This window comes from Castor canadensis, chromosome 10, assembly GCF_047511655.1.
Source record: "Castor canadensis chromosome 10, mCasCan1.hap1v2, whole genome shotgun sequence".
Lineage (NCBI taxonomy): Eukaryota > Metazoa > Chordata > Mammalia > Rodentia > Castoridae > Castor > Castor canadensis.
Window position 1 is genome coordinate 101,204,026 of NC_133395.1, and position 25,109 is coordinate 101,229,134.

Genomic DNA, 25,109 nt, shown 5'->3' on the forward strand with positions numbered 1-25,109 from the left:
CAACCCCAGCATACAGCACAGAGCTTTCTTTGCAATTTTCTGTTCCTCTGCCTGGAACACCCCCTAGTATCTGCCTGGCTCACTCTCACTTCCTTTAGGTCCCTGTCCAAATGGTACCTACCAGATAAACCTTCCATGACCACCCTATATAAAGGTAGCCCTTGCTGGGCCTATAATGCTCCCCTTAATTATTTTCTTTATATTTTATGTGACTACCATGTTGTGCAGAACAGTTCTAAGAAACAATGACTGCCTTACAGATCATGTAAAATTTCCAATCACTTACGTCTGCCTGCTCTCTCCCCAATCTTGAGTAGGCGCTCCATGATTCGAGGAACTCTGAGCTACAACAGCATGTAGCACAGAGTATACACACAAAACATAATGGTTGTTGAAAGGCTAAATGCTAAGAACTTAGGAAATAAATGGTAAATGAGTGAACTCATGAAGGCATGAGTCAGAAGCCATGTTTGCAGACAGGGTCCATGAAGACAATGCAGGTAAATATTCTGACATCAAGGATCTTGTCACTGAGGATAGACATGGGGCATTTGCTGACCCTTAGTCCTCCTGCCTGCATCTTCTTTGCACTCCTTTCCCACCAGCTCTGTTGTCCCCCCATCTTCTACCTGTCCACTCAGAGCCACACCAGGCTTTAGTTTTGCCTGCAAATTGGACAGAATAACCTGCATCCTGGGAATTTTGTTTCCATGACAGAAATGTCTTGGGGTGTTCTATGTTTTTCCCATATCCATTCAACATGATGTGTGTGTGGAATTGAAAATTTCCACATAATGTATTTCTGACTTTATTCCCAAGTACATCAAAGAAACCTATTTTTAAATGTACAGCAAAAAAAGAGAGAAAAGCTGCAAGCCAGTGGTTCACACCTATAAATCCTAGCTACTTGGGAAGCTGAGATAGGGAGGTTAGTGGTTCAAGGCTAGCCTGAGCAAATAGTTCTCGAGACTTTATCTCCAAAATAATGAGAATAATGTGGAATGAGGTGTGGCTCAAGTGGTAGAGCTCCTGCTTTGCAAGTGAGAAGCCCTGGGTTCAAACCCCATTCCCATAAAAGAAAGAAGAGAGAGAAGAAAAAGAAGGATGAGGAAGCAACATGAGAGAGCTGACTTCTTTTGAAGGTGTTGTTGTTGTGGTTTAAATCCTTAAACCTTTATGAGATGGAAAAGGTTTGTACTGAATTACTTAGGAACGTCATCTTTAGTCCATCTAAGGTGGAGATGATGGTAATGGGTTGCTGTGTGTTCCATGTCTACCCCTACTTTCTGCTGGAGAAAGGTCCCAATTAAATTATCGTTTAGATCTTACTTTTCTGGGCAACACCTTGACCTTGACTTTAAAAGTACTTTTTGTTCCATCTGATTTTTCAAGTAGTTTAAAATTAACCTTTATGCTGGGAGCTGTGGTAACAAAAGTAGGTCACCGTGGTTCGGTCGCACAACTTTCTGAGTCCGTTAGAACTGTCAGGTGACTCCTCAGACTCAGAATTCTCACAAAGTGTGCGTGTGCCGGTCATACACTGTGTGGAGGGAAAGGCTGCATTCCATTTAGTTCTGAGATCAAAATGCATCTTAGATACTTCGAGAATATCCTTCACTTTTTACACAAATCTCCTAGCTGCAATGAACAACCCATTCTGGATTGAGAGCAGAGTAATGAAACCCCTCAGAAAGTTCAGTGTGCATCAGCCTAGGGCATTGCCTGTAGGATGTAATGCTACAACTTTTTCAGATGCAACTTTTAAATTATGCTTTATACAGGAATAGAATGAGGTATTCTTTTTCCTTCTATTGCTAAAAATGGCCCATTTAAAAAATATATACAATGTTACTAATAGGTCCTGTGCAGAAGAAAAAGAGTTAGGAAAAATCACTGCAGAAGTTTGATGATTAATATTTTCCCTCGTAATTCTGGATGTGTGTAAGGGCCAATTCTTTACGCAAATAGTGAAGGAGTAGGTAAGGCATTTTCTCATCATTTTCAGAAAGCATTCGTGAAGCCTTTTTTGAGGGACCACACAAAATGCATGGGATAGACATGGTCCCCGAGGCCTAGAGGCTTTCAGATTGTAACTTTTCAGCTCAGCTAGTGAGTGTACTCTCTGAAGAGTGGGATATGCCATGGTAGCAAAGGAACTCCTCTTAGAATCAGGACAGAGGGCATAGCCAGCTTACTAACCATCAACATTAGCTAAGTCATTTTATTCCTATAAATCTTGTAACCCTGAGTCTTTAAGTAAGAAACTAAAGCAGATACCTTAAAGCAACTGAGGCCAATAGGAAAAGGGGACCAGGAACTAGAGAAAAGGTGAGATCAAAAAGAATTAACCTAGAAGGTAACACACACGCACAGGAAATCAATGTGAGTCAATGTCCTGTATAGCTATCCTTATCTCAACCAGCAAAAACCCTTGTTCCTTCCTATTATTGCTTATACTCTCTCTACAACAAAATTAGAAATAAGGGCAAAATAGTTTCTGCTGGGTATTGAGGGGTGGGAGAGGGAGGGGGCGGAGTGGGTGGTAAGGGAGGGGGTGGGAGCAGGGGGGAGAAATGAACCAAGCCTTGTATGCACATATGAATAATAAAAGAAAAATGAAAAAAAAAAAAGAATTCAGTGTTTCCCTTGTTTGCCTTGCATTATACCCTCTGAGACCAAAGTACCAGGAGGTGGTACTCATATCATAAAAGGATTACTCCCTTTGCAAAAAAGCCCACCCACACCTCCTCAAAGCACTGATAACTCCTGCATCTGAAAAGAAGTCTACCTATTTATAAGGATTCAATCACACATCCTAACAAGGGATAAGTCAAATAGAAAGAAAGACAAAAAAAAAAAAAATTCCCCTGGACAGACGCTCTGTAATCCTTATACACAAAAGACAATGCTTCTGATCACACTGGCAGAACTTACTGGAAGTTAGGGGTGTTCTCAGTACACTCAAGCACAATGTTTCTTCTGATTCCACCATGTGTTAAAACCTGGACTTTTGAGAAAAGTTGTGATCAAGTTAAAGTTTTCTATGTGTAAAATCTGAGACCTGGTGGCAAAAAGAACTACTTAGGCAGCACCATCACCATAAAAGTGCAGATTATTTAAGCTAGGTTGTAATCATGTGCTCATCTGTTCCTCATTCGGTGTCTACTGAGAGCCATGCCTGGAGACCTGGATCTCCTCTGTGGACAAAGCCTTGAACCCCAAAGCACATACTCCATCCCATCACTAGGAAGTACACCTCAGCGCATGGTACAGGTGTGGTTCAGGAGGGTAGGACAGGGGCAGCTCAGGAAGGGAGATACCTGTGAGCTCAGAGAAGACCCTAGACCTCTCAATGATCCAGGGACCCCGGAATTCCATGCCATGGTTGACCGAGCCACACCACCCCAGTGTTTATCTTTGCTCCTCCCCTTTCTCCTTCACTTCCTCCCCAAAATGTGCTCTCAAAAAGAGTCAACACTAACTTCCTCTAAAGTGTCAAGAGGTGATTTAACCTGCCACCTCATCAGGGGAACTTCTATTTTCATGGGATTCCAAAGAAACAGCTGCTAAGTGTAGAAACCTTTTAATGTTGGGTACGGGAACCCAGAGACAAGTGGCCTTTCCCTCTAATTTGGGGTGTTAGTGATGGGTGTATATTGTCACCCACTCATAAAATATGCCTTGTTCTCTCCCTCTAAAGAGGGGTTGTTTAGACCCATCTCTTTGCTTCTCCTTTCCCAATCACATCTACTAGTGAGAGTACATAGATTTTTAAATCTACATATTCATGCTAGAACCCTAGGAAACATAAAGTGCTTAATTATAACTTTAATTATCTCCCATGGCAAGCTTATGGGTCTTCTCTACAATTGTTGCTTCATGTATTTTGTTTTCTTTACATTTTCTTGGGCAAGGTAAGTAATTTCTTTGTGTCTCAGGTATTTCATCTCTAAAATGGAGATATTCCTTTATAGCGTGCCATGATCAAAATGTTCAGAGAGCTTCACATAAAAAGGTGACACTTGAGAAAAAAGAGTGAGAAAAGTCAATCTTGGCACACCATTATGTTCACAAACCATTTAACAACTCTCTGTCGACTTTATTAGGAGCAGAACACAGTGTGAATTAGGTTTCACCGTAATTATGTCCTGGAAGCAAAGATGATTTTCAATGAAGAGGTTTTACCGGCTCTAATTAAAGGGATGTTACAGAACACTGTCTCAGACAGTGTGATGTGTGGAAGGGACCTTACAGTCAATGCCTCGATGCCCTTGTTTCACAGACATGTACAACATGTGGAGAGGCTAAGTGAGCCACCCATAGCTGCCTAGCTAGCGAGGGTCATGGTTACCCTGGGTTTCACATTCTGGATTTGCAGTGTAGACTGCTATTACATTAAAGTAAGGTGGCATACTTGTGCCTACCATGCAGATCTCTTCTTCCATTACTGCTCTGCAGAAACAAAACCCCAGTGAAGTCTCACTTCTTACCTTTTTTCATACATCCTAGAAACTGTCTGAGACAGCAGAAATAATTCAGAAGCAGTCACATGTTGATGCACCCTGGAAATGTGACCAGCAGGGATGGGAGTTGATGCTTGGTGCACCCTTGGTTTCATGTAATTAGATCTAGGAAAGAACTCTAAGAAAGACGGTTGGATCTTTCAGATGAGTGGAGTTTAAAATCTCAGAAAGCCAGGGAAGTTCCACTATGACATTTGTTCTGCACTGGAGACAGGGAAAAACCACACCCTGTCCTCCTTGTCCCATAGGGGAATCCTAGACAAAGGGCTCTGCAGTCTTTACCCTAATAAAAGTCACCACAGTTGTCTTATTCCTAAAGCAGTTTGATTTGTCAGAGAATGTATGTGGTGTCTTGACACTCCTGGTATTTTGTTCTCAAAAATGCCCTTAGGCAGGAGAAGGATAGGGATGTATTCTTTATATTTTAAGTGACAATGGAGGCAGTGACTGTTCTGTCTTGCAGTCCATCTTTAAAATGGGCCAGTGCACCATGCTCATTGACTAAGTGTATTTGTTTGGAATGCATTTGGTATTTGTTAAAGGCATTGGTGAAGGGGCAGTGAGTTTATTATGAGCTGGATGTAAATGTTAAGGTATTTTGGTATATATATATATATATATATATATATATATATATATATATATATATGGTATATACCATATATATATGGTATATACCATATATATATATATATATATATGGTATATATATATATATATATATATATATATATATATATATATGGTGTAGCTATAAATGGGTGAGGTTTTATATAATATACGGCTGTTTAAACAAAGAAAAGTCATCCTGGGATTTACCTGTTCCACCACTTGCAACATTTCTCTCTCTCTTCTAGAACTGTCTTTGGAGCCAATTTCTAGACAAGAAAATCAAGCTAATTTATCTACTTACAGTCACTATTCACTTTATCCAAAAAAGAGTTATTTTCCTTGGATGTCTACATTCTCATCTGCCTTTGTTGAAAAGTGAATGATTTTATAGTTAGCAACATTTTATCCAGAACAGACTCTTTTTATGTTTCCTGTACCTAAAATGACTGGATCTTGGAGTGGAGCTGGGAGAGAATTAGCTTATAAATTTTCAGTCCAAAGTTCAAATCAGAAGGTCCCTATTGAATTACGAAGGTGTTGTTGTAAAGCACATAACCACTGAGTAGCTTTTATGAATTGGATAGACAGGAAAGCTGCAGTTATAAATTGCACATATGTTTGGCACAGAACTAACCAGTGTTTGAATTAAAAATAGGAAATTTAAACAGATTATGGCTGGGATTGGCAAACTTTTTCTGTAAAGAGATAGATAGTAAATATTTTAGGCTCTCCAGTCATCTATCTACTTCTCTCACCAACTATCAACTCTGTTGTAATAGCAGAGAAATACCAGTAAACAACACATGAATGAATGTACATGGTTGTATCCCCATAAAGTTTTATTGCTAAAAATAGGTGGCAGGGCAGATCTGGCCTACAGGCTGAAGTTCATTGCTCTGGTTATGGCCTTCTACATTGAGGTAAATACGGGTGTTGCTATGGTATGCATGTGGTTTGAGTACGTCCCTCAAAGGTTCATGTGTTGAGAACTTGGTCCCCAGTGTGGTGAGGTAAGAAATGGCAGCCTACAGGGAGTTGGTTGGGTTACTGGAGGTGATGTCTTTAGCAGGTTAGGTCTCATGACAAGAAGTTACAAAAGAATGAGTGTGGCCCCTCCTTTTGCTCTGACTTGCTGTTTCAGTTAAGTCTGCCACGAGGACTTGAACTTCCAGAACTTTGAGCTAAATAAAACTCTTTTCTTCATATAGTACTCAGTTTCAGGTATTTCATTATTGTAATGGAAAACAGCTTAGTACAGATGTTATCCCTAGATATCACGATGTCTAAGCAAATAAAAATGAATATAATCTTCTCTGGGGAAACAAAGAAGCAAATGCAAAACCATACTGTATCACTTTTCTCAATAATTTCCATCTCAATCATTGTTAAAAACCAATAGCAGAGAAAGTGTTAGAAAATTGGAAAATCTGAAAGCTATGTTTCAGAATAGACTGACCTTTCAGTAAATTAAAAAGGAAGGTAATATCAATCATCAGGAAAATGTTAACTAAACCCACAGTGAGACGCCACTTCATACCAGTGAAATGTCTAAAATTGAAAGGACCCTAATACCAAGATTTGGCAAGACTGTGCAGCAACTGGAATTCTCACACACTGCTGAGGAAATACAAAATGATAAGTAGGACAATTGAGAAAGTGGTTATTATTAAAACTAAACATGTGTGTCCCCATGCCTGTGCATAAGCCCAAGTACAATAAGCTCCCATGTCTCCCAAAGGCAGGTTCAAGGATGTTTATGGCAGCTTTATTCATAGTAAATCCAAACTGAAAACAACCTAAATGTCCGACAGTGATAGACATGACAGGCATACGTAGGTGTCTGTCACCCCAAATCAAGATGTGCAATGTTCCAATCCCAGAAGGTTCCCATATGCATTTTTCTAATATCTTGACTTGGGAAGTGGTTCAAAAAATGTATGTATTTATCAAAACTAAACGGTACAGTTAAGTTTTATGCCATTAAGATATATACATTTATAAAGAGAAAATGTTAATAAGACAAAAATGGTTCTAAAATATACAGTTGATTTGTACCTTAAAAAGGATAACAAAATAGACAACATCTATTCAGGCAGTATTTGAAACAGAGAACTTTTAAATTACATAAGCTGAAGTCTAATGAGGACAGTCAACTCTTGTTTTGAAGAGGCCATCTCGTCAATTTCATGCCCATTATCATTTCTTTTGGGATCCAGGGTCATAAAAATTGCCCTGCTTCTCTACACCTTTTTTATTCCAATCTGAAAAATAGTTGAGACTTAACCGCATGGAAGGATGTCTTTAAAAAGCAATGACAAAATGTCAAGGACATCCTAAATGACGTCTTCCATACTCTCCTTATAAGGACCCATGAGTGATATTCTTCTCAAACATCAGTGTCTGAAAAACCTGTAATTCTTCTGAAAAGGAGGCTTACTTCCTCTCAGATATGTGGTGTAATCAAAAGTGATTTAAGAACCTGTATGAATCCTAGTTTAATAATTAGTTGACTATCCTTTTTACCATAATTAAAAACAATCAAAACACGATGTCTTTTCATTTTGATTCATTCATTAAAGGCAAGTGGACCTTGAAATTAGCAAGAGATCAAATTGAGTCTCTTAGCAAGCTTGTTTTCATCTTGTAGCTACCAATAATCTTGTCTCTGACTTCGTCCCCCTTTTACTCTGACTACCAGAAATACAAGATCCAAATAAGAGCCCTCTTCTAGTATAGCTATACATTAGTGTAGTAACCTGATAACAAGGCTCAGTCTCCTTATGTGTTTTCCCTTACATCAATTAGTCTAACATTCTTAAATCATTTAACTGTTTCTGTGTTTGTTTTTGTTTTGGTGCTTGGGATCAAACCCAGGTCCTTGCACCTACATGCTCTACCATTGAGCTATAGCTCCAGTCCCATTTGATTTTTTAAATTTAAATTAAGACATAAATCCCATGCTATAACACTCATTCTCCTTCATTCTTTTAAAGTTGTTATTTGGTGGTTCTTTTTTTTTTTTTTTTTTTTTGGCAGCACTGGGGTTTGAACTCAGGGCCTCAAACTTGCTAGGCAGGCACTCTACCACTTGACCCATTCTGCCAGCCCTGTTTTTTGTTGGGTATTTTTGAGATAGGGTCTTGCAAACTATTTGCCTGGAGCTGGCTTCCAACCATGATCCTCTTGATCTCTGCCTGAGTAGCTAGGATTACAGTGTGAGCCACAGGCACCTGGCTATTTAGTGCTTCTTAATATATTCACCAAATTATAAAACCATCACTATGATTAAGTCTAGAATAGTTCATCACTCCAAAAACCCATCAGCAGTCACTCCCCGCACTCTACTCCCCAACAACCCTAGCAATTGCTAATCTACTTCATATTCTAAGGATTTGCCTATTCTGGACATTCCTTATACATGAATTCATGTAATGTGTGACTTTTTGCATCTAGCTGCTTTCAATTACCATTATATTTTCAAGCTCTATTTATGATGTGTCATATATCAGCAGTTCACTCATTTTTATAACTGAATAGTTATTCATGGCATGTATAATACCGTATACATTTTACTTGTCTGTTTATCAATTAATGGATTGAGAATGGGTTGTTTCCACTTTTTGCTATTAGTAATATACAGATATGAATATTTCTGTCAAGGGTTTGGGTGGAGAGTTTTTTTCCTTCCTCTTGGGTACACACGTAGGGGTAGAACTGATGGATCATACAGTAACTCTATGTTTAACGTCTTGAGAAACTGCCAAACTATTTTCCAGAGTGGCTATGCCATTTATGTTCCCACAGGAGTAAGTAAGGATTCAAATTTTGCTGCAAATTTTGCTAACATATGTCAATGTCTGTCTTTGATTATAAACATCTTCGTGGATAGGAAGTGGTAACTCATCGTGGTTTTTAACTTGCATTCCCTGATGACTAAAGATGTTATGCATCTTTTAATGTATTAATTACTTATTTGTATATTTCCTTTGGTAAATTTTCTATTTAAATCCATTTAAATCTATTTAAATTTCTTTTTTAAAAATTGGGTTGTCTTTTATTGTTCAGCTGTAATTTTTTCTTTTTAACAATACTTTTGTGAGCTCCACTGCATTCTTTGAAGATGGCATTAAGAGATAAATATATCTACAGTAGTTCATCCTTATCTGCAAAGGATATGTTCAGATGCCTGAAACCTGTCTCATCTGAAACCATGATTAGTACTGCATCCTATAATAATACAGTGCTTTTCCTTTACGTACGTACCTATGACAAAGTTTAATTTATAATTAGGCATAGTAAGAGCTTAAGAACATTTTAGTATTAGACTATATTAAAGGTTAAATGAATGTGACCCCTCTATATGTATCTCTCTCTCCTCTCTCTCTTGCTCTTAAAGCATCTTATTGCATTTTGATAGCTTGACATTCAGTTTGGTAATAGAGGACTAATAAGTGAACATTGGCGGGTAGCAAATACAGCGTGGACACCCTGAACAAAGGGGTGATTCACATCCCAGTTACAGCAGAGTGAGACAGAGTGAGAGCTTATCATACTATTCAGGAAAACACTCCATTTACAACATGTATGGAGTATTTCTAGCATTTTCCATTTCATATTTTTGGATGCAGTTGACTGCAGGTAGCGGAAACCTTGGAAGTTAAAACCACAGATAAGGGGGGAATTATATAAAAAAGGGTTGGAGTTTGAGCATGTTTACATTTTTGAGAGATAACTAACTCCAGTAGTTTTGATATTTTAAGAGATGGTGCGTATCTTAAATCAACTTGTTCATATACCATCCCACAAAATTGCTACCACTCTCACCTCTACCCCCTAGTTTTGCTTTTTAATCTTTATACAAATGCAGTCATACAGAATGTTTGTTGTATTTTCTTCTAAGTTTTTTCATTCAATATTATGTCTATAAGGCTTATCCATGCTGTAAGTTCTTTTTGTTGTTGTTACTATTCGTATTCAATTATTTTACTATATCACAATTTATTTATACATTCCACTCTTGGTGACATATGGTGCCTCTCCAGATTTGGGCTATTACTGAGAAAGCTGCTGTCTTTTGGTGGGTCTGTACACTCATTTCTCTTGAATGAGTGTTCCCAGGAGTAGAATTACTGGGTCACACTGGCATATGTAACTTTAGGAGATACTGCTAAACAGTTTCCTAAACTTTGACATGTTTTGTAGTTCTCCCAGCCATGTGTGAGAGTTTTGGTTCCTTAACGTCTCACCAACACTGGCTATGGTCAGTCTTCTAAAGTCAATTATTGTGGTGGAGTAAAGTATCACATTTCAATTTGATGTACATAATTCTATTATTAAGAAATACAAAGCCACACAGAAGCCACTATCGTGAGGAATGTGGGGAAGGCCATCTCCAAGTGTTTGCTCAGCCCAGAAGCCAGGAGGAAGCCCTGGTATCCTTCTGTCTGTACCAACTCACTGGGCTGCATGTGTTACAGGGGACAGGAGTACATTGTGAGCTTGCATATTTTCAGATTTTTAAGAGCTCTAAGTTCAAGTCCAAGGGGGCCACAGCCAAGTTTCCTTCAGTTTAAAGTTGCCCAAGAGTTTATACAACATTTCCAGGACACAAAGTGAGACTCCTTCACTCATCACGTTTTGCACTCAAGCTCTTCCTGCCCTCATTAAACCTCCTGAGCCGACAGCTTACTAGAAGAGTCTTCATCTTTCCCTTTGGAAGTGCCATATTGTGAGTGGCTCCCAAATTTTGAAATGGAGGTGAAATTCCTTAGTTTTATTTTTAAGATTTAAGCAATGTGACTGAATAAAAACATTGTTGAGAAGTCAGACCAAGTGATTGTACAACTCTCTTTACCCCCAAAGAAAAATGGGGGATTTGCATTTTCCAATATCAGTACATTTCTGTCCTAAAATCATTTTGAAAAAAATTCAGATTTTTTTTTTTTAAATCATGGAAGTTTTTTTCCACTGGTAAAATGCAGTATTGGAGCAATAAAGTGTGCATTTGGGACGAACCCCCATTCTTCTCTTGAGGATGTGTGCACTTTCCTTGGTCCTGATACTAAAGGATGCCTGTTTCCATTTACTGACTCTGGACCATTACTCACCTCTGTTTCCAGCTGTAAAGACAGAAGTCTCAGAGAGTCAACCTAACTGAGATAGCTAATATTTTGTGATGTCAGAGGGAGAAGAGACAGGGGTTAAGTGCTCAATCCCACTCCAGGAGGCACAAATTCCAGCCTGTACTCCATGCATGGATTTATTGAGTAATTTAGGTAGTCACCCTCCAGAGAAATGCTGTCATTATTGGGAGAAGGTACTTAAAGGGCCACATTCACAGCCTCAGAATGCAGGGGCTGTGGGAGAACTTCGTGTTGCTATTTTCATGGAGACATTTGTTTCCAAACAAAGGGCTCTCTGCCAGCTACTTTAGAAGCGCTTGCATATGTATTCAGCCAGCTCTCTGCACTGGGGACTGTCTTTGGGCACTGAGGTTTTATCAATGTCTATTTAAAGCTGAATGAAAAATAGCTCAAGATGAAAACAGAGAATATTTCCAGCCAAGAATGTGAGTTGCTTCCTTTTTCTTACAGGCTTGATATTTGGTTTCTCCCTTTCTGAAACTGCCTGCCACCTGTCAGCAGTGTGTCTCAGTTTAGTGGGTGCTGTTTTCTTTTTAGAAGTCCATAAATGAATAGTGCACCTTAACAAAGTACAGATATGATGAAATATTTGTATGTGTGTGTGTGTACTTTTGCAAGAATGAAAATCTTCTCAGTTAAGACCTATCTATTAGCCTTATCTGGTTATATTCATCATGGCACAAAGTGAGATGTCATTTCATGAAAGGCTAACATGCTATTATGAATAAGTTACAAATTAGGAAAAGAGGCAAAACAGAGAGGCTAAAAATGATCTCATTATATCAATGACACCTAAAGTTTTCCTGAACTTTAATTACATATGATTCAAATTTCTAACTCTTGGAAAGATCAGCTGAAAACTCCCAATTCAGAATCTCTATTCTTGTGAATCCTTCAATAGCTCAGTTGGTAGAGCAGAGGACTGTAGTGGATGGAGTTCTCAGAATCTCTAGTCTTTAAGTAACTTTTGCCTCCCAATCCATTCCAGAAACACTTATTAAATACAAGGCACCAGGCTCTCAGGTGAGGAACCAAGTAAGCTTGTAGCCAGCACAGAGAACTCCTGTGGGCTGAGTGCTTTTTTTCTCAATACACACACACACACACACACACACACACACACACACTCTCTCTCACACACCATCTCCTGGATGCAAGAACAAGTTGACTCTGAAAGTCAAGTCAACAGACATGCCACTTACTAACACATCACACTGTGGAGAGGTGACAGTGCCCCTTCCCTGCCTTTCCTGCTGTTAGCAAGGTGTGTTGTATGATGTGCATGCTTATTTAGGATGGAGGTGGCTTGGAGGAACAGTGAGGAAGGACATCACAGCAGAGAGAACAGCACACACACCAGAGGCTGCATCATGATGGGCAGATGGAGTGGCTTGAGGTGGCTAGTGCATGGTGCACTGAGAGAGTGTGACAAAAGAGCAGCGTCCAGACAGCCCAGGGCAGCTGGGCCTGGCTCTACGCATGCCGAGACTCATTCTGTAAGTGATGGAAGGCCATGAACCCACATGGGAGCCTCTGGCTGGGCACTGAAGCCTTGCCCATCTACCTATCATTTTGCTTGTGGGTGTAGATTTGAGGCCAAAAGTGCAAATTTCAAATTCGGGAGTACTTCTTGTTTTGACTAAATAGGCCCCTGGGACAGAAAGAGCATTAACTCTTCTTTACAGCTACAAAGGACCACCGATGAGGGAACCCACTGCTCTGTGGAGGCCAGGGTGGCTCAGAGGATGGCAGGAGGACTAACAGCAGGAGCTGACACTTGGAAAAGTGCTGTTTTTAGCCCTTGTCCTATGTTAACTCATCTACTCCTCACAATAGCCACATGGAGCAGTGCTCTTATTGTCCACATCACAGACAAGGAGCCTAAGATACACAGATACTGAAGACGCTATCCAAGGTCATGTGTCAGACCTAAGTGGTGGGCCGGGATCTGAATTCAGGCTGCCTTTGAGTCCAGGCTTTAAGCCACAGCACTTCTTCTACTACTTCTGCTACTCTTCAAGAGGTGGTACAAACAGTGCAACTTGTGGGTGGGTTTCCTATTTCCTCCAGCAGTTTACCTGGACACTTGAAATCCCACTAGGAGAGATGTGCTCATTCATCAACCCTTTGTTTTATCAGCTCTAAAGTAAGCCCTGAGGATGCAAGAAAAGCAAGACCCCCATTGCTCACCCTGAACCTGTGTACAGTACAGAGGTAAGGAAGGGTGGGATTCGCGCAGCCCTGTGGGATATTGAGCAGAGGTTGAGGTATTACAGAGTCTCTGGGAAGTGTGGGGGGAGGTAACCACTTTAGTGCCAGGCTGTTTCTGTTCCTGTAAAGACACAAGCACACTTGACCAGCTAATATTAAGCCTGGGCTTCTCAAACTTTACCCTTCTTGTATTACTGTCACAATTTTTCACTATTCCCAGCTATTAGAATTTTTTTCTGAATTGACTTTTTTTTCTTAAATATAATTTAGAGGAAACTTTTGCTTTATTACTATAAAAGGAAAAACAGTATCATTTGTCATAAATAGAAAAAAAAACAAACAAGGGTTTCAGATCAATTGCCTATTTTTTGTTTTTTGGGTTTTTTTGGCAGTACTGGGGTTTGAACTCAAGGCCTCACACTTGCCAGATAGGCATTCTACCACTTGAGTCACTCTGCCAGCCCTTTTTTGTGTTGGGTATTTTCAAGATAGGGTCTTGGAAACTATTTGCTTGGGGCTGGCTTTTGAACCTCAATCTTTCTGATCTCTGCCTTCTTAGGAGCTACGATTACAGGCATGAGCCACCAGTGCCTGGCTCAATTGCCTATTTTTGTAAATAAAGTTTTATTGGAACAAAGCCATGCTCAACTATGAAGTTCTCATACTGCAAGAGGTAGAGAAATTGGAAGAAACACTCAAAGTTCCTGCAAAGCCTAAAGTATTTACTATCTGGCCACTTAAGAAAAAGTTTGCATATTTCTAAAATAAAATATAATTCCATACTAGTCAGGTACTGCTGCCTGTCTTCTCTGTGTGGATCAGGGAAGGTTCAACAGCTATTAATGAAGGATGTAGTGGTACCACTGAGATTTTCTTACTGGTAATAAAAACTTGAATGAATATTGAAAAGGGAATAACTTTTTATCACTACATGGTTTGATGTTATTTTATGCCAAGTTCAATATATTCTAAAATTATGTCTCATGTTACTGTGTACAGAGTCTATGGTCAGAGAATACTGAAGTAAATTAGCATATATATATTAATATATATCCATATATACATAAAATCACATATGTAGATGATGGAATAGTTGATTTGGGAGCACATATGGGTGAAGATATGGAAAAGTTAAACACAGGCAAGCACTTCATCATTAGAGAAGCAAAGTGTAATTGAAAGGGTCCTGGGAATTGAAGTTAAGACCCATTGGCATAATCCCTCAGTGTGACTTTAGGCAGGGCTCTGAACCTCAGAAAACAGACCCCCAATATCTATCACACTGGATAACCTGAAGTCTTGAAAGACTGTGCAAAACACTTGTGACCATCAGCTATCATGATGCATTGATGTCCTTCCCAGTTTTCTTTTCACATGGCTGACTACAAAAACAATCCTGGTAAAGGGGCCAAAGGGTGGATAAGGTTTGGTTGGGGGAAGGGAGATGACTGATCCAGAGGAAGGGCAGGTCACAAAGTCTTAATTAAAGCATGAGGAGAGAGAGAAGGTGCCAAATGAGCCAAGAAAGGAGGCTGCTGGGAGGGAGGGGAAACTTGGCCTCCATTGTGATGCAGCAGTCTCAGCACTGCTTGGGAGATGTTGATGGCCTCACCTTGAGCAGACATATACGGGAAGGGGCTAGGCATCCTTTCTAACACCCTCATTCTTTTTCTCCCTGGAGTTGGGTTCCACCCTATCAGGATACATTCCTATTCTCTGATTACATGTCTCTACGTCTCGGCATCTCTGGGCAACTGAGCCATTAACCTCCCAGTTTACAGTAGCCGAGTGACACGGTCATTTATTTTAGAAACTATGCTCACAAGCTTTATTTTTAATGCTTTGACATAATATTTGGGGCTGTCCCTCTACCCTGCAGCATCATGAACAGGTCAAAATGAAGAGCAGCTCCATCCTTCATTTTTCTCCTAAAGTACTATAGAATACTTTATTCACTTTATTATCAGGGCTATAGTTGTTCCAATAATGGGCAGTTGTGCCAGCACAAAACTGTGTCCCAACCAGAGAAAAAGCCTGAGAGAATACCTGCGTTTTCCAGCAGCTATGTGCCAAGGATGGTATTAAACAAATTACCCTTACAGGGTCCAGTACACAGCGTAACTGCAGGGTTGCTGGGATGGTCCCATGGGCAGGTTAGCTCATCCCACTTGAAGCAAGATTAGGCAATTGTCTCAAGTTGAGATAGCTCAAGGGTAAAGTGAGATTTGAACCTGGCTCAGGCTAACTTCAAAGGCCTTTGTTCTTTCTCTTGCTCTGTTCTCTTGTGTAATGGATTTTTTTTTTTTTCCTAAGGTGAGAAGATACCAAGTGTGCCATCTCCAGGAGAGAGGGGACAGTTAGTGAAGCTGAAGGAATCTTAATACTCCCTTGCAGTCTGAGTGTAAATGGACTTTGAGTCCACAGTGGCACTGACATCACTGGGCCTCTGGTGCCCAAACGGAATTTGTGTTTTTATCTCCTGGACAGATGCAGGAAGACATTAACATTTGGCAAATGGGACAGGTCAGCCGATTTCTATTTTCCAACTTGAAGGACAATTTTAGATATAAAAATGCAAAGTTTCCGGCCTTTCACTTATACCTGGGGGGGCTCTTTGGGGATTTGTGTGTGGATCAATAGGAGAAGGTGGGGGTCTGTGTCATGCCTCTGCTGAGTAGAACAAAATGATAGCAATGAACCTGGGAAAGGTAGTAAGAGGATGGGATATAACATGAGAACAAATGAAGAAATAAACTAAAATTAGAAAGATGTTAAGTGTTCTGAGGATGATTTTTATGTAATTTCCCAACTACACAGGGCAACTTACAATATGAATATCTTTGTTTTTAAGCCAGTAAAATCCAGCAGAACCAATGAGCAGCACATCAATATAATTTGTACACCAGCAAAGGTGGTTTTAACTGAGGTTAAGTGGCTTTAGTCCAGAAAGGTTTGTTTTAATATAAGTGTTAAGACTACAGAGGAAATGGGAGAAGCCCAGAGCAGAAAAACTCTCTGGTAGAAGCAGCGAAGTGTCTATGCAAAGCAACTATCATTCCTTTCCCTCCACCCATGGGGGCATTCATGTAAGAAATATAAATCAGAATTTAGAGACTTTATAAGAAGCTGCTTTTAAGCTCAACGTGCCCCAGATGAGAAGGTGTCAATGAGTGCTTAGGGACTCCTAAATTCAGAGATTATTCAATTGCTCTATTCTACAAATACACTTATGAAACTGTCACAGAACAAAAAATGCTGTGATATAAACATTAAACAGCATTCTCAAACAAAATCGAAGACATGTTTTACCCACACTCAAGGGCATGGACCACATAAACATAACCTTGAAAAGCAATACAAAGAGGTTCGCTTTGTCAATTAATGGCCAGTAGTTTTCAAAAAGAAAAGCAGCATTAGAATGAGGGTAGGTAGCTTCCATAATGTCTTTGCTGTAGACACGGGATGAGGGGCACCCAATATGGGAGGTCAGAGGCCCATGGGAACTTGGTCCAAGGTCAGAGCATCCAGGATCCACTACTGACCCTTCACCATAGCACACAAGTCACGATTCTGGACTGATTCTTGTCTTCTGTTTCCTTTTGGCCTCTAGACCCCAATGCTTAGCTATCCCAGGGTCCTCTTCTTTTGTCACTGAGCAACTTGATAGCCAAGGTTTGGAAAAGGTGACCACAAACCTTATTTGTCCATCTGAGCTCCTCTGTGTTAGCTGGGCTTTTTGCCTCTCAAAGAGACAGAAAGATGTCTGCTCAGATCAACCTTTTTCACTGGCAAAAGCACTGAAAGGTCTAGTGTCTTTGAGGGAAGGGAACTGAAAAGAGGAAGCAGTTTGGGGCAACCCTGTTGTCTAAACAGGATTAAAAGTGTCAATTCTCATGTTGTACCTGGGCTGTTAGTCAATACTAAATTCGTCTGATCAAGGTAGAAAACACAAGCCCAAAGAAGTTGAAAAACTTGTTCTGGGGCCCTCACAGATAAGTGAGTGACAAATATTTGAATAGATACACACCCAGGATTGTTTTGTGTTGGACAACTTTTCAGAAAGTAAAGTCAGGGAGAAGCTAAGTTTGGTTGTCTTTAAAAAATGGCCACACAAGCCAGGTGTGGTGATACAGGCCTGTAATTCTAGCACTTGGGAGCCTGAGGGAGGAAGATCGCAAGTTTGAGTACAGTCTCTGAGACTCTGTCTCAAAAAACCAAAAGAAAAAAATAGTAAAAATGGCCATCTAATCATTTGACCAATCTAACCTCATTGAACAAACAACAGAGTAAAGTCTTGAGGACACAGGGTGAAGAAGATGTGGTGCTTGCCTTTTAGGAGTGTATAATGCACTTGATTTACCCACAGGGCTGAGAAATAACACTTTAGGAATTTATCAATAAACCGGGGAGACCTGCTGGAATGTGAAGAATTACACTATAGTACAGTTAAGTGCATGGTTCGTGGAGGTATATGCAAAGCCCTATGGGAAAAGGGGAAAGTGGAAACCTTTGTGCCAGGTGTGGGATGGGGATTAAGGGAGGCTTCAAAGAGGAAATGACATTTCATCAAGCACCTGGGTTCAACTGAAGGGTGAGGAGGTGGTGGGTTCCAAGGCAGGAGTTAGGCTTATGCATCAGTGCTATAGAGTGTGATGGGAGGCTTGGTGTTTACTGGTAGGAGGTGAGTCCAGGATGAGATGGTAGAGCAGCCCTAATGGACATCTGTGGGCACTGGGTGACCCCCGTAAAGGAGAAGATGGTGTATTATGGTACTGGGTCAAACCCATCCCTTGCCAGCCTTTGTAGACACAATGTTACTGGACCATAACCAAACCTGTTTGTTTATATACGTTCCGTGTGTGCTTCTGTGTTATGATGGCAGAAGTCACGTGGCTCACAAAGCCCAAAATATTTTCTAAGAAATATTTAGGAGGGTAAATGTGGGGGAAATATTAGGTACTCATGTATGAAAATGGAAAAATGAGACCTGTTAAAACTATTCCAGGAATAGGGGGAGGGAGAATAAAGGAGAATGATGGAGGGAGTGAATTCAATTATGACATATTATAAGAACTCTTGTAAATGTCACAATGCACCCTCAGTACACCAATAATATGATAATAAAAAACAATTCAATGGAATATAAAAATATTTAGGAAACTTTTTTTAGAAGTATTTTTTGCTGACCTCTCGCTTAAAGCTTTGCACTATTCATTTGAACTTCTGTCACTGACAGTATATGGTCAAGCTTTCCAGGCCATATTCTTGTACACAGTCTCTACGCAGTACCATTTTAAGTCTTCCCCTGCCCACACCTTGGACAATTAGTTGCTAATCTATGTCATAAGCTTAGCTGGGCTTCCCTTTCACAGTCCCAAATGCTATGTCTTCATTCCTTCGCTTATTGTTTTCTTTTTCATTTCTTGTTTTTATTTAGGGCTTTTCCACACTTTTCCTTTGCTGACATTGTTACAAGTTGCCTAACCCATCAGAAGCTTATCACTCAATGTGGAATTGTTTTGGTTCCTTCTCCAATTCTTCGTGAATTTTTGTAGCACTTATAGAATTCTGCTGAAAATCAGATTTTTTAACTTGCCATTACTCTCAGACTTTAGGCTCTGACAGGGGGCTATTCCTCTGCAAAAAGGTTTCCTTGGCTCTATAAAGTCCTTGGAAAACATACAGTCTACCCATCAGCATTTACAAAACAGAAACATGTAGAAATACTATTGCTTTTTCAGTTGGCCACGTTAAAGGATTTCTTTTACTAGTAAGTCCCCTTATATATTTAAAATCAAATTTGATCTATAAGAATTAAATTTGCACATGATTTTCTCGGGAATATGTCTCTAATATAGAGCAAGGAGTGTGGTTATTGTTTTATTAACCACTGGCAATAAAATAGAGTAGAAAAAGTAATTCAGAGTTTTAAGAGCTGCTTTTTATGGCATGTAGTATATATTTCAGTTTGAACATAGACTTTAAAATCAAACTACCTTGTTTAAAATCAAACCACAGCACTGCCCCTTACTTTGTCATTTTGAATGAGGTAATTAACCTCTCTGTGCCTCAGCGTACACATCTGTCAAAGGGGGGTGAAGGGCTATAAGGTAGCAACCTCGTAGATCTGTTGTGAGCACCAATGGAATAAAGCACTAAGCGTGGGTAGTACAGGCCCTGGGCTCTAGAACACACAATGTCTAATTAGCTATTACTATAATACACATCGTAGATTTCTTTCATACTTGTCCCCCAAACAAATGACATAAAGAGTTAAGAATGTTCTAGGAAACAACATGGGACTTGACATATCACAGTGGACCAAGGTCATTTTTGCCTCCTATCTTTATTTTACATTATTTTTTGGGGGGGTGTGCTGGGAATGGACTTGGATGGCATGCATGTTAGGAAGGGTTTTACAACTGAGCCATACTTCTGTCCTTCTCATTCTCTCCACTTCCTTCCACATGCCTAGCACACATAGGTGGAATCAACCTCAACCCTAGACTTGAAAGATACATGATCCCCAGATAAACCAGTGTGTTAATAGAGAGAGGGGTGTGTGAGAATCCATCCCCAGGCTCTGATGCAGTGATCAGAATCTGAGCATCTCTCTCTTTTTGGTGGGCAGACCCCTGGCCTGGAGTTGTTGTTCACCATCTTTATCAGCCACAGGGAAAACCTCCCAAGAAGGAAGTCAACCCAGCAACAAACATCTGTGAGAGACAAAGAGAAAAGGTACCCCCAAAACAAATATGTGTCCTTGGTTCCTGCCATGTGACTCTGGACTTTTCCATCAGATGTAGTGATTTTTTAGTTGAAGCCAGTTTGAGCTGTGTTTTCTGTCACTGTGTTTTCTGTCACTTGCATCCAAAGGGTTCTGACACATACTAATGAACTGACAAGTCCCATGGCTAGAATTGAATGCAACCCTGCTAATCTTGCTACTTCAGAGAGCAGGATGAGGAAAGGTGGCAGACATGAATTGGAGACTTGATTCTGTCTTTAGCTAATCAGGGATTGCTGGCACAACTGGTTCATCTTTCTGAATGCTGGTATACTTGCATGTCAAATGAGAGAGGTGAGTGAAATCCATCTCCAAGATCCCTTTTCAGTTCTAACATTCCACAAGCAGCTATTATTCTTGGGTTCCTTTCAGTTGCATATGCACTGGTATAATTGGTTACCGATTCTCATATTTGCTGCTTCCTTCTGTTTCAACTTTAAAAATATTCTATTAGACTCTCAATTCCTACACTCTAAGTGTTTATTTCCCCTTCAATTTCCTCTTAAGAAAAACATGTTTATTTTTGTGTACTTGGATATAATGATCCCATTTTCTTCCCATTTCTATATTTTAAAATCTAATTAAGGTGATAAGTTCTTTGTGAGTTGAAGTTAGAGTTTTCCTGTGTGGGTAAACATTATTTTTTTTAATTGGCAACCAAGCTGCCAGTTTTTACAGAGTGGCAGGATATGGGTTTTAAGTAATGTAAGCAGGAAATGGGTCTCCAGCCCACACAAAATAAATGCAAAAATACCGATTTTTCTCTCAGTTCCCATCTGGCTTACTCATTTATAATTTCAGTCTGAACTGAAATTCTCCCACAGAAATGCAGTGTGCCATCCATGTTTACTGAACATCAGACCAAAGACAGAACATTAAGTGATCATTCCGTGAGTCTCATACACATAAATAACCTGGCTATTTCAGGACATCATGCTTTTCCCTTTACCAGTAGGATTCAGGCCTTGAAATAATTGAATATTAGTTTTATAGTTCCACATTTATTGAGTACAACTAATTCAATAGCTCTGAAGTTTGGAGGCATCACAGGGGACTGGGTGAAACATGGTCAAGTGGCCCATCATCTGTAGATAGAACTAACTGCCCAGAAGGGAATGGTCCACACAGGAAGCTTCCCTGGCTGACAGATGACCTTGCTTATTCTTGTTCATGGGGACCCTATAGGACACCAACTCCAAAGGCCTTAATGGGTGCTTCTTGATAAATACAACAAAATGACCTAGAATTAGGGGATTCACAGGTTTTTCTGGTTTGGCAATTCAGTGATGTCATCAAATAGGGCCTGTTTTCTCTCCACTTTTCCATCCATGGTATCAGCCTTGTCCAATAGCTGACATCCCCTGGGAGGAGAGGATAGTGACAAGGGTACACCTACTTGCTTCCCTGTTCAAATGCACTATAAAAAGAAGGCTCATCTGTCCCACTGTTCTGAATCTTGAATTAACTCTCACTGGACTGGCCTATGTTACACGCTCATATGGTGAACTGTCCACCGTGGCTAACAGAGAACAGGCTGTATGGCATGATTGGATTAAGTTAATGCCAACCTTTTGTAGAAACTCAAGGGCTATGAAAACAAATGAAATCTGAGCATAGTTAGGAAAGGTGAAAGGACAAGAGCACAGTTAGAAAAAGTGGCTGTGTGGGCTCCCAAGAAACAGCCACTCAATCCGTAAGTAGCAGTCCCTGCAGAAGCCAGCATTACTCGCACACCCTCCCAACAGTGCTGCTCAGCCTTAGCGATTTCCCCTTTTCAGTTCCACTTCTCCTCAGGCTGCATTGCCCTGTTCCAAAAATCCAAGCGTCCTTGACTCATGACATAATCTTCCAAACCCATGGTGGGATCATGGGGCTCCTACACAGGATGGGGTATCTGGCTTTTTGTCCCTTGCTGTTGAAGACATTGGCCGGGTCTCAGGCATCTCCAGGGTCCCCAGATAGCACCTCACGAGCAATTCACATACACTGTGGGCCTCCTCCAAATCCCCAAGTGACAGAATGAATGAAAAAGTAGCAATCCCATAAGTGTTTCCCCCGCATACAGCCCCATGACTTCCTAGGCCTGCCCATGCTTGTCATTGTCCTAGTCCCTACATGAAAGAGAGAACATAAATAATTAAAATGTTTTTCAGGGTACATATTTTATCTACATTAAGGCATGTATATTTCAAGTCCCCATTATTAGATATTTATGGACTAATAACCAGCTTTTAACTTATTAAAATATTCTCTTTTGCATTAATAAAATGTGTTATTGTTTGGAAGTGGTGACTTGGAAGAGAAAAGCTAAATCAAGTTTAAAAACAGAGGCCAATGCCTGAAATTTCAAAATATTTCTTCTAAAACAAAAATTATGTGATCCTCCCCAATCTAAAAAAGGGCAAATAAGTGTTTCTATTAATACTCCTGCTTCTTGTCTCTTTTTAGTCTCACTGATAAGAAGATCCTTATTCCTACTGTCAAGATAGGGACATGGAGACACCACATGGCTCTGTGCTGTGGCTGTGTTACAGCACACAGTGAGTCAGTAACTGCTCTGGAATACAAATCTCCCATCCACAGCACCAGCACCTCCTGCCTTTTCACCACCTGCCACTCAAGTTTTATCAGAAATTCTCCATAGTTACTTCATTTCATGTCATCTCTGTTTACACCTACCCTTCACAATATGTCATCAGTGAATGTCTGAATTTCATATACTAACGTCCTTCATGATTTGACTTTGGAAGCTGAGCAAATATATTTATAGATAAGGCAAACAAAGCAGAAGACTTTTTTTTTTTTTTTTGAGATTCCACTTACATTCTTTGGACATTCCCACTTCAAAGCACTTCTGGAGTCGACAGTACTGGCATCGATTCCTGGTGACTTTATTAATAACACAGTTCTTATCTCGGTGACAAGTGTAAATCATGTTCTTCTGAATACTTCTGCGGAAAAAGCCCTGCAAGCAAACAAGAATATGAGCAAGCTAAGTAAAAAGCTAAGCTTCACAAGAAACCAGAACCAACCTTATCAACGCATTTCTTGCTCTTTTTAATATTGAAGGGATGGTAACAGAAATGTTAACTTATTAAAACCTAAAACTCTTGGAAAATATTAATAGCACTCCCTTTGTTGCAAGCCCTAAATCCCCTTTAAATCAAAACTAGACATGACCATTATTTTGCTGAAGGAAAATGAATACCATGCTGACTTTCTTGGAAAACATCAGGCATTGTTGGGATCCCTCCAAACAGGCTTAGCTGAACCAGCTCTTTTGCTGGCCAAAAGAATTTCAGGTGAGCCCACTAACAAGAAACCTGATATATGAGCAGCACTGCTCTTACAAAAGAAATTATTTGCTTCATGCAAGAATTAGGTCTTTTATATATTTAACTCCTACCATAATCTTTAAAAGGTGATTTAATCTACAAAGTGCTTAGGAAAAGTTACACCAAACTGAAAACAATAAATTAATGCCTGCCCATTTAATGATTCATCAGAGTTGACTGTCCAGTGTGGTAGCCATTGCTCACACGTGGCTATATAAATCAAAATTAATGAAATGAAGTGGGAAATTAAATTCCTCAGTTGCATTTCAAGTGTTTAATAGGTACAGGCAGCTAGTGGTTAATATACTGCACAGCAAATATACAGAATATTTATATCAATGCAGAAAGTTCTACTACAGCATTCACTGACAGCCACCTTAGGGTCATTCAGTGACCCTGGGGTATATAACTTTGACCTACTGTTCACTGTCAATTGAACCCAGACTCTATAAAGATTGTGAAAGACTGGTAAATTACATTTAAAAATTGTTTAGTGTAGGTGAAAGGATTTCTGCTCCTATGAAAAATAATCCTGAAGCCTATTGTTTTATTGTCTTGTAAGAATATCAACAATCTTTGTATCTAACTTTGCAACTTTATCACAGAATTCTTTATTCTGCTTACTCTATCATCTATCTATCTATCTATCTATCTATCTAATCTATCGTCTATCTAGCCCACCTACCTACTTAGATATTTCTCTCATATCATCCTTTAGACCAAACTTGTCATCTTCTTCTCACTTAATTAATGAGTTAAATTTTTGACATGTGCTTACTAAATACTTTTTTTGAGTATGTTTTTTAACTTTTTGAAAATCATATTTTGACCAAAGCAATCTGTCATGATTTTTGTGAAATAGTGATGAAATAAAGCAGACTTTAGACTTCACAAGCAAGAGTCTCCAATATTCTCTTTGTCCCCATTTCTACCATACAGTATTGCTGACAATGGATAATTTACTGGTGCTTTTTGAAACCACAATGAATAAACAGAAGTGTAGGGCATATCTGCTTCTTTTCTCTCTTTTAATTGCCCAACAGAAACTCTCCATTGCTCAAGTAATAAAAGCAAGAAGTTTCACCTTATCAGATGTGATATGACTTATAACTACACTGGATACAAGTCTGTTGAATGTTGGAAACACCATTGGATGCACTGAGCAAAATGTTAAGTGTCATCTTAGTGTGACTTTCCCTGTAGTATATTAACACTGTGGGGGCAGGAATGACAACACTCAATGCTCCACCTCATTAGTCAAGAAAGCTTGTCTAACACATATTTTTTAGGACATTTCCATGGGCACCCTAGGCTTCTAGAGTCCAAATAAACTTATTTTTATTGGCATGGTTCAATTGGAAGCGTCTGGACATCTGGTTTAAGGTTGCAACTTCTGTCATATATCCCAGACACACACATTTTCTAAGAAAACACAGTTTATTTCTGTACCTCTGAAGCTACAAATATGCTCAGAATCTAAAATAACAGGTTACAAGTA

General features: G+C 39.7%; 1 protein-coding gene across 6 annotated transcripts in view; it reads right to left on the minus strand.

Moving 5' to 3' along the window:
• Rarb (retinoic acid receptor beta) overlaps positions 1-25,109 on the minus strand; it is a 385,376-nt gene that overhangs the window by 65,381 nt on the left and 294,886 nt on the right. For 5 of the 6 annotated variants that reach the window (XM_074043790.1, XM_074043791.1, XM_074043794.1 and 2 more), the window contains one exon: positions 23,100-23,241. In XM_074043790.1, the coding sequence (XP_073899891.1) occupies positions 23,100-23,241 (142 nt within the window). Of the gene's footprint in view, positions 1-23,099; positions 23,242-23,484; positions 23,987-25,109 lie in introns of those variants that run through there. The other variant, XM_074043793.1, reaches the window with a different exon arrangement.